Here is a 13,282-nt window from a genome sequence, read left to right as displayed (position 1 = left end):
TGATTGAGAATGTACTTTGATTAACTGCATGATCGCCCTCAAATTAATTAAGAATGTACTTTAATTAATTTGAAACTTAAACAATAATCAATTGAACAATGANNTNNGAATAACCGATGATGAATCTATTTTGGAAAAGCAGTGGAATTAGCCTGTTTCTTCATAATTGTTTTTAAGTTTTCTATTTGTTTCACAACAGCCTTTAAACATCCTCACTTTTGTTCTTAAGCATTGCATAGCATTCATAAGTTTCAGATATTCGAAAGCAATTCCGTGTTCGTTGGGAGACGACTTAGGGTTACTTTAACCCTTTCTACTTTCTTGAATACTACTAGGCAATACTGAAGTTGCCTTGAAAAGTAGTATTAATTTGATAGCTTCAACGACAGCTTATCATCTACCTTTCCTCTTGTAAAACCGTTTATGATTAAGAAGGAACTTAAGCATTCATACCAAGCTCTAGGAGCTTGTTTTAAAGCATACAATGCTTTGTTTAATTTAAAAACATGGTTATGATTGGTAGAGCACTTAAAATTGAGAGGTTGTTCCACATATACATCTTCTCTTATTTCACTATTTAGAAACGTACTTTTAACGTCCATTTGATAGAGTTTAATTTTACTAAACACTTCAAAAGATAGTAAAATCCTTACGGCTTCTAACCTTGCAACATGAGCATAGGTTTTAGTATAATCAATACCTTTTTTATTAATTAAGACAAAATCGTCTACATGACCAAACGCTCTCAGGTTTGAAGTTTAATCAAATGACATTAAACGAGATGAGAATATGAAAATATCTAAGCACAAAGAATTGGATAGATAGAAACACTAACGATAGAAACAAGATTACCAAGTCATCCATCAACATAGGAAAACCTTAGGAAAACACGGAGGGAAACAAGTAGGATAAAAACTTCCAGATGCAAGACTAAATGACCAACAAGTCAAAGCTTCGAAAGAGAGTTATGTCAAACGCGTAAGCTATTTGCACCCAAGGATATTCAGTTAAAATCTCAAGCAAAAAAGTGTCAAGATAATGTCTCTGAGCAAACCTTCTATAAGCGTAAAAAAGATTAAGAAAGAAAAAAAATAAATGCTAAACGCTCAACATATATGTTGCATGCACAATCTACTCTATTATATGCAAATAACCTACTACACGCATCCACTACTTTATTTGAAATACATCAGAAGTGGACGTTAGAGACAAAAGAGACATTTACATAATGTTCTCTTCATAAGAACAAGTGTTTAAGAGAAAGTACAACCTACTTCAAGCAAAGTTCTGAAAAAGCATGCCTACTCTAACAAGTTGACTTTAACCAACGTCTGCTTCATAAGAAAGAAAAGATATAAGATTCCAGGCCAAGAGCTTAATCTAACGGAAATATTTTCAAGAGTCTTTAAATAAAAGATCACTCAAAGGAAGAATCAAGAAGATAGTATAAAAAATGCTTACAATGAAAATATTCATCCTACGAAAAGTGTTTAAAAGAGAAGCACAAAAAAAGTCAAGAAAAAGAAAATATATGAGCAAGAGAAAAAGAAGAACAATCAAGCAACACTCTCGAGCTTCATTGTAATTTTTGCTTACTATTGTAAGAAGATAGAAAAAGAGAAAAGAGAGAAACACCCATCGAGTCTCTAGATTGTATTGTATTATACACATATCCTCTCTGCGAGAATAATAGTCTAAACGACTTGTAAACAATCATTGATTGCAATTCTGAAGAGAATTAAAACACTTGTCTAGTGTGAGTAGGGATACCAGAAGTGGTGTAAATACTCAATTAGTTTAGGGTAACGAAGGTTATTCGTTGACTAGGGGTACCGGGAATGGTATGAATACTCAACTAATATAGGATAATGAAAGGTCATACGTTGACCAGGGATACTAGGAGTGGTGAGAATACTCAGTTGTGAAATTTGGTTGAAGATTATAGTAGAACCCATTATGGATAAAGGAGACTGGATGTAGCTCAGCGGGAGCGAACCAGTATAAAAATATCCGTGCATTTATTATTTACCTCTGCCTAAATACTTCTCTCATAAAACCTACAGTTGTGTTTTTTTTTATATACAAGAACCTTCCGCACTAAAAGTTTATTACTAAACTAAGAAAGTTCTTACAAACACTACAGTATACACTTTGAATAACACGCTAAGAGTAATCATCCTTTATAATAATTTGTTAAATCGAGCGTCTAAACATTTATTTGATAAATCCAAAACTCGACTAACGTACTATATTAAAAAGGTTATTAAAAGGATTTTTCTATTAATACTATTCAACCCTTTCTAATATTCTTCACGTATTTCACTTATAAAAGTGTTTACCTTTGAACTTCTAAAATCGTTTTCAAAATTAGATTTGGGTGAGTGATAGTGTGTTTTATGTGTTAGAAGTTACATTTAGCATGTCACAATAATATTAGAAGAACAAAGGATTGAAAATTCATATCGTGTCTTGATTTTTAGCTTAATGAACGAGAGAATTACTCATGATATAAGAATCATTCTCTTGAAAGCATCTATTAAAATGAAATTTGCTAAAAAATTTGAGTCAAATAATTGGAGTGTAAAACAAAAAATTTAAAAAAGCTTAAGGGTGTGTTCGTTTGGAGGAGAGGAATTGGGGGAGAGTGAGTAGATGGATTTGAGGGGATTTAAGAGTGAATTAAGTGTTGTTTTTTTGAGTAAATTTGAAGGTAAATGAGAGTGAATTTGAAGGTAAAGTTTATGAAAATTAGTGTAAAATTTGATTGATGTGATAGATAAAAAATTTTGTTTAATTGGTAGAAATTGAAGATTATCAAAATACCCTTAGTAATAAAAGTAGTATAAAATTGTAATTATTAATTTATATATAATTTTAAAAATTATTATATAAAGAGAAAAAAATAAAAATTAATTATTATTATTATTTGTTATTATCATAATTATAATAATAATAATAATAATAATTATTATTATTATTATACAAAAGGGCAAAATGGATAATTGAGGACAAATACCTGCAAATCTTTGCTATCAGCGAAGATGGATTCAAGGAACCAATTTTCAAATTATCACCCTCATTTCTTCGCAAATACCTAAAAACGAACGCATGTAATCCCGCTAATCCATTCTCACCAATCCGTGTGAACAGAACAATCCCTTCAAACGAACAGACCATAGAAGATATTGTGTGCCAGTGGAGATAAATAAGTTAAAAAAAGAAGTCTATGTCAAGGTATATTTAAGAAAGAGATTATTTCAAAATTACCATAGAGAAATTTGAATAAAAAGAATGATAAAAAGAATCATGACACACCTAAGTATAAACATTATTGATATAAAGAAAAAGTTACATAATTTTTTATTTCAAAATAATAATATATTTCGTCTGCTCACGTTATAACTATCAATAAAATTATTTATTTATATATCTCATCAATCCTCTATCCCTTATTTTGTAAAGCATTTTTCCCTTTTTAATTTTCTTCATTGCATTCAATATTGCTATCCATGTTTATCAATTACACTAAGCGAAAATTTATCATATAAGTTTAATTCATCAAAGTCTTGTTTTTATTATAAAACATTTGAAAATGAAAAAATATATATTTAGTCAATTGGAAAACAAATTATTTATATTAGTACAAGTACAATAATCATATGTTAAATTCAAACACTAATACTTATCCTCACTTACTAAGAATGCATTTATTAAAAAAAAAAAAACAGGTAAAAAAAAGATAATGATATTTACACAATATTTTGTAACATTTTAATATCATCTTCATTCTGTGATTGATCTATGATAATGTTTATAATTATTATTATTGATTGTGAAATAATTTTGGACTAACTGAAGAATAACAGATACATGATATTCAAATATTGTCAAAAAAATATTATCAAAGTATCATTATTTAAAAATAATATTAACATGATGCATGTAAGTCAAAACCAGGTAAACTCCATCTGGCATGCTCTTTCCGAACTAAATAATAAAAACACAATTTTTTTACAATTATTTAAATTATCTTTTCTTATTTTTTACTTTTTTTAAAAAATTTAAAAAATTATTTTTTTCATAACTATTTTACCCTTACACCCCATATTAAATGAATAATGTATCACCCCACTATTACTTAATCCAAATACTTGAATCAAAGAGGGCGTTCCTGAAGAGTAAAACACAACTACGAAATGCAAACCAGTATATTATTAAACAAAAAACAAGTGATAAAACATAAACAAAGGAAAAAAAAAATATAGAAAAAAGTGATAACGACAAAACAACATAATTAAAACTGAGGTGCCTGATAGGGATACAAATACATTATAAAACGCAACCAAAAAAGGAAAAATAACGATCAGAAACAGCAATATAAGTATTGATGCTTTGATCGAACTTCAAATACATAAATTTATTCTCGTTTCATCTCTTCCTGCAACATTTTCACGCTATTTGCCCTATCAGGGGTTTAAAAACCCCACACCAGTTAGAGTGTGGCTATTGAAATCCTTCTCGATGAAAAAAAAAAAAATTAATAATAGCGGCAGAAAAGGAGGAATCACTCAATGAAAATCAGGCTTTGCTGGGTACGTGCAACCAGGCCTTTGGATGATAACATTGGCTGCATAACACCCAGCCCTCACGCATTCTTCAATGGGCTTCTCCTTAACCAATTGTGAAAGAAATCCTCCTACAAACGCATCTCCTACAAAAGCAAAACAACATAAGTACATTATCAATTTAACAAGTTTCCTCAAACATTTTGGCTCTTTCCATGTTTGTTGCAATATCCATATTCCCACCACAGTATCTTCGCAGGAGAAATTAGTATTTTGCTTGAATCCTTCTAAAATCATAATATAGCTATATTTCTGGTATCGTAAAACAATAGATAATTTGTAATAATTATTTAGAAACAACACTTTACAATGAAGAATAAGAAAGAAATACAAAAACAATGCAGAAAGCGAGGAAACTATAACTTGAACGCATTTTACAATAATTACCCATAAACTCAACTATAACTTTGCTTAAAGTCTAAACATAAAAAAGAATAGAACTGTGTACCTGCTCCGTTTGTGTCAACTAATTTCTCTTTAGGTAATAGTATCACAGGGTACAATTTCACTTTCCCATCCTCGGCAACACAGACAGGATCTGCACCTTGTGTGATAACGGTAATCCTTTTATGTGTTCCCGATGCCTTTGGCAACTTGGAAATCCTTAAAGCTATTTCCTCGACGTTATCAGTCTAGTCAATAGGAAAAGAGTCAAAATACGTAACAAATTATAACTTCAAACAAAAACTGCAAGCCTTCCGATCTGCTGAGTAATGATTACCTCCCAGCCTTGAACTTTAGAAAATGTTCTTGCTTCAGTCTCATTTCCAAAAACATAGTCCATATATCTGAACCCAAGAATGTACATCGTTAATAAAATCGATATGAAATTTTTTCTATATTAAAATTAAAGAGTGAAGGTTCCTTACGGTAGCACTTTCAGCAGAGCATCCTTGAAGAACTCACAGATAAAGGGAGCGGAAAGGTTCATCATGAAGATCTGCATACAGGAATGGAATACTTATTCCAAGAAACTGCTAGTAAGATGAAAATGCCAAGTTCGAAACATATCTAACCTTGTCATTTGCAGCTGCGTGTTCAGCAACTAATTGAATGGAATCGGGAGACACGGTGAGGAAAAAACCAGAAATATAGTAGTACTTTGCCTTTTCAACTATTCACAAAAAAAAAGATGACAAATGTCAGTCATTTGGATTATTCAGGTATATGAGATAGAAAATGACACTCTATCAACAAGGTACCTAAGGCCCAATTTTCTGGTTTGACCAAATGCTCCGACTTATAGCAATTTGCAGCTGATAAGTTAGCAACGAGCGACCTGTATTTAGAGGCAATCAAATAGAAGGCTTCAAATACTTGTTTCGGGATCAAATATATGCTAACCTAAGTACAATATTTAAGAAAAAAGATAAAATATAATTATTGATTCCTATAATTGATAGAATAAAGTGTCAAGGAAAGCTTGATCGTCTGACCTTTCACCACCAACCACACAAACAGCACAAGTTCCCGTGGGTGCAGTGTCGATTTCATAATAGTGAACCTGATTGTTGAATGAATAAAAAGTTAATTTCAGAAATGGAATTAAAAGCGGTAAGACAAATCAAAAGATAAACTTACCTTTACACCATCAAGTGAACATCTCTTCTTCATCTCCTCCCCAAATTTGTCCTTTCCTATGCAACCTATGTACCCTGTGGCACCAGGTTCTTGAAGCATCCACTGTTATGAGGTGAAAGCAAATGATTAGTTACACAACTACAACAGACTCAGCTCACTACATACAAGAAAGTACATACCTGAGCAACCCGGATTGAATTCTGAGTAGCTCCTGCCAATGAGAAAATTAAAAAAATCGTCAATATGAAATGTGCACTCCATCTATTTTCTTTCCCGCTCTTTTAATAATGCTAGAATATGTGACTAGAAACCCAATAATTTGGATCAAGTGTATTACCTCCAGCAATGTACTCCACATTAGTTTTGCTAGCCAATTCCTCATACCTGAGACGATTGTCAGATGAGATGGAAAAAAAATAAGAAAAAAAAAAAAAAAATATATATATATATATATATATATATATATATATATCTTATTCTAGAAAGAAAATATCCTCCAATAAAATACTAGCTTAGAAAAAAAAAAAATAGTCAGGAGAGAAAGCTAAATATCTTACAAGATCTGGAGACTGAATATATAACTAGTTATTACATCAAGATCTTAATTTAAAAATTTTATAAAAATATGTACATTTAGTCTTTAGTAAAAGAGACAAGTAAAACCTGTGACTTTTCACAACAACTAGCAAAAATAATCAGCAGAGAGCACAACGGATAAGAAGTGGGTATACCGGTTTTATACATCCCAAGGACTAGAACCACATCATATTAATAAAATGTATATGAAATTAGGAAAATGCCACACTCATACCAGAATATGAGTAGGTAAATAGAATCGCCAATCAACCGACACAAATTCCTTTGTCTCTCATGTTTTCAGACAATGAACATTGATAGTAGTATAAAACAATAGTAAACAAGTATAACATTAGATCAGCAATCCAAAAAAGTGTAACGGTAAAATCATAAATCCAAAAATCAAAGTCAGATAGCGGGTTTGAATATTAGGGTTTTCTATTTTTATTTTAAGATGTAAAATGTTAAAAATATAATTTCATCTGGATATATTATTTTGAAACACTAATATGAGTAGCTTATTGAAATAAGCTAAAAGGTATTAGGAAAAAAAAACTGGCAAACACAAATGAAATAATTTAATCAAATTTTCATCTACTAATAATCTAGATGAAATGTTTAACCAAACACACTTGGTTGGGAAAGGTAGTAAAGTTTTAAATCTTCCTATAAATTCCCCTAATTGTTAAATGAAAATGCATTTAATGCTTATATGTTTTCAATATATTACATAGATTTAATTTCCATATTAAGCCTCTCTTTATAAAGAGAATCAGCATTAAGATGTTGTAGTTCAACATCTTTTGTTTTTCTTTTTTTCAAGAAACTCTTTTTCAATGGTTAAGAGAAAAGCAATTGTAACAAGTACTTGTTTATTTTACAACTTCCTGAAAAGATTTATGAAAAAAATAAAATTATTTTCCATAATTGAAGTCATACCGACACCTGATAAAGTAGGAAAAGTTAAAAAGCAAAGAACTGAAGTGCATGAATCCATAAACTTCATTGCAATAATCTCAAACTCAGTCCACTTCAAACCAAGCGTGAATTTACAAGTAAAACAACTTTCTTACTCCACATAATATCTTAACTCTAATTTTTGTAAGCATGGTTTTTTACCCGAAAAACTTATTTAACAATTACAAGAGCTTTTAAATATTTTTTTACACAAACATTTCACTCATTCAACCAACAAAACCGAAACAAACAAGAGCTCAGTTGATATACACAAAACGAATAACAAATTCCAGTGGCTACGCGGGACAAGAAGCTGTAGACAGACATCAGAGAAAAAGAGAAAAATCTTACATAGGCTTGTGCTTATCCTCGGCGAGAATCGCATCGTTTAACTTGATACCATATCTGTTTCAAAAAAACAGAACAACGGGCGTTAGATCTGATCCGTGGTATCTCATTTTCTTTCAGATTGATACATCAATCACACAATAAACCTCTCCAACAGTGTTCTTCTTAGTTCTAAGCTCAGAGTAGCAATATTCCGCAACACATCATAATTAATAATGAATAACTACAAATATTCTTATTCATTAATAGTAATATTGATTTAAAGATAGGGAAATGTGAGGAACAAACCGTTGCAAGAAATCGTCGTCGACGACGGCAGAAATGTCGAGTAGAGGGTTACACATTCCGAGGAGAACGCCGTCCAACTCCATAGACGCGAGAGAGGAGAAAACCGAGATATGAAAAATGCAAAGAGTGGTTAAAGTGGGAGTGAACGAATGAGATGCAGATCTACACGAATGTGAACATGTTGCTTTCTTTTATAGGCGCTTTCGCACATTTTTTTTTGTTTTGTGTTTTTTTTTTTGGGCTAACCGGGCTTTGTGGGATTGGTGGGATTCCCACGATAAGGGGTGTTTTACTCCTCTGTCAGTATCGAGTGAATTAAAGTATTGGAACTGTTTGACAAAATTAATATAGAAAATTTATTAAGTTCGATTTTTATGTTCTGTATAAGTATAATAAAATATTCAAATCAGATATTATACCAGTAGATACTATACTTTAATATCAGGCTGTGCATGATTATGATTTCCTAATTTAAAAGTAAAATGTAAGAACATTAATTTTCATGCAAAGTATTAATTTTTAATGACTAAATATATTATTTCATATAGAACTTTTATTATTGTTATTTTGTTGTGATGTTTAGATCTGCAACCCTTACCAATCCTTGTTCTAATTCTACCAACCAGCTTGGGCCCCGAGTGGAAGTGTATGCGCACCACACACAATACCCTAATTATTTCGTCGGTCATTATTTCATTTTTAAATTTCAATTGCTATTACTATTTGATTACCCGAAAAGCATTTGATTTTTTTTTAAACAAAATTCAAAATGAAAATGATTTAAAATTACAATGGCAGTTAATAAGACATCACATACCACCTACTTCAGCTATGACTACCAACTACCACAAACATTGGAATTTCTTTAGAAGTTGAAGGTGAAGAAAAAAACAATAATATATATATCATTCACAAAATCTACTAATAATATAATAATAAAATCAAGGTTTAATGTTTTTTAGGTCTTTATTTTCGTTCAGAATTTCAAAAAGGTTTTCTTCTTTTTCGACGTCTCAATTGAATTCTTATTTTGTGAAAATTATAACAATTAGACTCCTACCGTTAAATTGGATCCAACGGTGTTAGTGATGGTTGACGTGGCATGCTAATCTTCATTTTTAAATGATGTGAAGTAGTTTATTTGATGTATATGATTCTGATATGTCTTTTGATTTTTTTTAAATAAAAGAAATTTGTAAAAATGAATTAAACATTAAACTGTATATTTTGTTCGAATTAGATATTAGGGATTGGGAGAAAGGAAGTTTGATTTTAGGGTCAATCCAAATTGGGAATTAATTTCAGAAATTGTTCTCACGCTGTCACCATCTTCGCGCGTCATCTTCCTCGTGCTTCCAAACCCTCAGGTTGTCGCCGCCATCTTCTTCGCATAGATAGCCACCGCACAAGCCTTCATTAGTGCAACATAAATCGTGAGCACCATCATGGCGCGTCAACCCAAACTTGGACATTTGCTTGTCCTCAAGCAAACAAGACAAAACTTGGCTTTCCACATCTTCATCAAATAGTTCACATCTTCAAAACTCATTCTTCTCATGACAAGTTATTATTCAATTCAGATTATCAGTGGAATCCTATCAATATGCATGCATGCTTTCAATCCAAGTTAGTTCACATAATCAAATATTTCCCAACAGATATTTTATTCATGAATGATCAATTCACTAAGCATAGATGTAAACATGGATTTCAACAATTCTCACCAAGCAAGTGTTTCACTCACTTAATCAAGTGTTTAGGAGGTCACTCCACTCTCAACTATTCACATGTCACATAACACAAAATTGCCCTTCATCTAAAACAATCAACATTCTCACATGCAAATATCATCACAAGGACTTTTCCAAGGCTTATAATGAGGCTGGGTTGATACGCGGGGCCCAAGCCCAATAAATAAAGTCCATCAAACCAACCCAAGAAGAAGGACAAGTCCTTCTCCTTCATTTTAAATGGAATCTAGAGACCCAAGGCAAGGGGTAAAACTGTCCAAGTGAAGCCCCAAGCTGCTAGTTGCACCCCATATCTTTGTTGTCCACACCTTTCAGCCTTTCAGCACATGGCAGTCGTGCCTCTTCTAGAATTCATTCACATTTTCTTTGCTTTGTACACGTGGCATCAGATCCACTTATCATGGGCATTTAGATCACGTTGCAGACTCATGGATACATCTATAAATCCATGGTTGCACTCATTGTAATACACTTTTGGAAATACTATGAGTTTTCTCTTCTGCTGATGATAATTCCAGCAACTTGAAATCTCTACCGAAAGTCCTTCATTGAGTTTCTTCCATTTCTCCAACTAGCTTCCTTCCAATGGAAGGCCTCCTGAGCTAGTATTCTCTCCACCAAAAACTCTGCCTCTGCCAATAGCCTCCGTGAAGCCATCTTCATCCGCTGCTGTTGTTCTTTGCCTTGGAAGCTCACGGATCTGAAACATAGCTCAAGGATGGAGCTATCATGGGTTAACAAGAAAATTTTGTTTTTCTATATCACAAAATCCTTGAGTCAAGAGAGCTATTTTAACATTCAAAGTTCAAGTACAAACTCTCTTTTTCACCAATCTCACTCATTCCCAACTTCTCCCCTTTTCTTTTTATTGAGCTCATCTTTCATGCTTTTTCTTTTCTTCTTTTTCTTTTCTCATGCATTTTTCTTTTTCAACTCTTGAGCTCAATAATTTTCTTTCGCCTTTTCCCCCAAACAACCCCAAACTTGAACCTTTTCAATTCATACAATTATTCTCAACCCAACTCAAGGTAATTAATTCAAAACAAGGGTTTCATCCTGTTTAAGGCTAAGGTTCAAAAAGGGTATCATATTTTAATCACTTTGGGTAAAAATTTGGCTAAGTAAGGGCTTTCAAACATGGCCTTGATCATATAACATAAACATGCAATTCAATCAACTATAAAGACTCAGGCAATATCATTCATGCTTTCCTATGAACAGTTCATATATCAATGAAAAAATCTGGAGCTCAATACCTCGCACAATCATAAATCACCACACATCTCTGCTCACATAGTTAGTGAACCATTCACTTGAATATCAACATATACACAATTTCAATCATCAACCACATTCAATCATCATTGAATAACTTATCATGCAATATAATCATCAAACAATTATTAGAACTAGTGTATAAGCCAAGCATAGACACAAAATTAAATTCAACCTATTCTATAAATTCAAAGTACAAAAGAAAAAGAAAAACCCCTGTCCAAGTGTTGGCAGTCATCAGCAGATGCCCTATCAATCCATGTCCTCATCTGAGTCGTACTCATCACCCTCCTGTGCATCCTGAAAGTCATCATCCTCCTTGTCATCTTCATCTCCGCCTGGTGCTCCAGCTGCTCCAGACCCATTGCCCTGTGCCTGCTCCTGAGGCCAAGCCATAGAACTATGGAACTCGTCCATAGTCCACCTATGCACTAGTGACTGATCATATAACCCACTATCATCTCGGCAGTAGCTATTTGCCCTCTGCGTAGAGACTCCATCCTAGCTTCCATCATGGACATATACATGTCCCTCATCTGGAACGACTCGACGTGTTGTGCTGGTGCATCTGCAGGTGCATCCTCTTGTTGTGCTGCTGCTCTCCTAGGACGTCTCCTAGGTGCTGCTCCAGCTAGCTCGTCCTCTGCATAGTATTGCTGATAATATGAGGCGTCTATGGCCCTCCTCGGCCTCTCATAAGGTGGAACTGTAGTGTCCACCCCAGCCTGCTGGCACAAATAAGTAATTAGGGACGGATGTCCCAACGGTGTCTTACTACTAGCAATAATAGCGCAACCCTGGATCTCATCAGCAATAACCTTCCCGACGTTCACATCCATCTATCTCAGGATGCAGTAGATGAAGATGATCTTGTGCATCGTGATGTCGGAAACATGGGAGCATGGTTGGATGTTGGCATGAGTGAATGCCATCCAGTATCTAGCCAGAGGTGTCAAATCTGCCCTCTTTATCTTGACGGGCACTCCATCAGGGATGTTCTGAAAATGCCTTACAGGAAGGCACATAACCCTCTCGATATCAGCAATGTCCCTGTACCCCTTACATAGGTTGCATACTGGCACTGCTCACCTGGCCACTCAGTACCAAAAAAGCTATTAATAGTGTCAGGGTCATACCGGATAGTCCGCCGCTGACATAGCTCATGTACCTCCCAACCTATACTCCTCCTCTGGTTAAGGCGTTAGTATAAAACTCCTTTACCAATTCAATGTTGGCTGGTGCAGGATATGTGGTCAGCCTCTCCTAGTCTCTCCTAAAGATCTCTGTTCCAAACTCAGGAGCCAAGTCTGGAATGAAAGTGACCTTCTTTTCCATCAACAACCTCCTCTCCTGCACGATCACATAATGCTCCTCATGCTTCCTAGAGAGGAACCTAGGAGAATTGAATCTCTGTGGCCTCTCAGGCTCCTTCCTTTTGTTGCCAGGAGTCTTTACCCTTCTTGATGATGACGACATTCCTGCATAAAATAAAACTCAAAAGATCACAGGAATTCATCATTAAGGGTTAGCACATCATCAATCAAATTCCAAACCAAGCACAGGCTAACACTGAGGGAAGAACAGCGCCCCTCAGCATTCTTGCATCAAACATTCAGGCAAAATCACTACAGACCGCTCAGCGTCCAGGGAGACCGCTCAGTGGTGTGCCTTTAGCCGCGCCACCGCTCAGCGTCAGAACAGACCGCTCAACGACGGTGGTTAGGGTTTTTCGAAAACCTTTTCTAAACTGTCCTAATCTCCACTTTATCACTAATTTCATCAATCCAGACCAAATTCATGCAATTTAATTGGTTCAAACAGTTTCTATTTCATCAAATCATGCATAGAAATCAAAAGCCCTAATTCATTATGTTCCTACAC

General features: G+C 33.8%; 1 protein-coding gene across 1 annotated transcript; it reads right to left on the bottom strand.

The window, feature by feature from the left end:
- Positions 1-4,272: 4,272 nt before the first annotated feature.
- Positions 4,273-8,558, bottom strand: LOC106772525 (adenosine kinase 2). Its single transcript, XM_014658976.2, has 12 exons — positions 8,376-8,558; positions 8,091-8,144; positions 6,544-6,590; positions 6,386-6,417; positions 6,207-6,308; positions 6,062-6,129; positions 5,828-5,904; positions 5,642-5,739; positions 5,495-5,565; positions 5,347-5,413; positions 5,074-5,257; positions 4,273-4,711 (listed from the first exon to the last, which is right to left on the bottom strand). The coding sequence occupies exons 1-12, from the start codon at positions 8,456-8,458 to the stop codon at positions 4,569-4,571; spliced, it is 1,026 nt and encodes a 341-aa protein (XP_014514462.1). The 5' UTR covers positions 8,459-8,558; the 3' UTR covers positions 4,273-4,568.
- Between the last annotated feature and the right edge of the window lie 4,724 nt (positions 8,559-13,282).

The sequence above is a fragment of the Vigna radiata genome, chromosome 8 (assembly GCF_000741045.1).
Source record: "Vigna radiata var. radiata cultivar VC1973A chromosome 8, Vradiata_ver6, whole genome shotgun sequence".
Classification (NCBI taxonomy): Eukaryota; Viridiplantae; Streptophyta; class Magnoliopsida; order Fabales; family Fabaceae; genus Vigna; species Vigna radiata.
The sequence above is the reverse complement of the archived record's forward strand: the minus strand, read 5'-3'. Positions and strand labels throughout refer to the sequence as shown.

What these genes read in the sequence shown, in the direction of transcription:
- LOC106772525 (XM_014658976.2), bottom strand. Translation starts at nt 8,458, where the DNA reads ATGGAGTTGGACGGCGTTCTCCTCGGAATGTGTAACCCTCTACTCGAC. An exon ending in GACGACGATTTCTTGCAACG is followed by an intron (nt 8,145 to 8,375) that starts GTTTGTTCCTCA and finishes TTTTTGAAACAG; the next exon opens with ATATGGTATCAAGTTAAACG. An exon ending in TGTGTGGTTGGTGGTGAAAG is followed by an intron (nt 5,905 to 6,061) that starts GTCAGACGATCA and finishes CTCTAAATACAG; the next exon opens with GTCGCTCGTTGCTAACTTAT.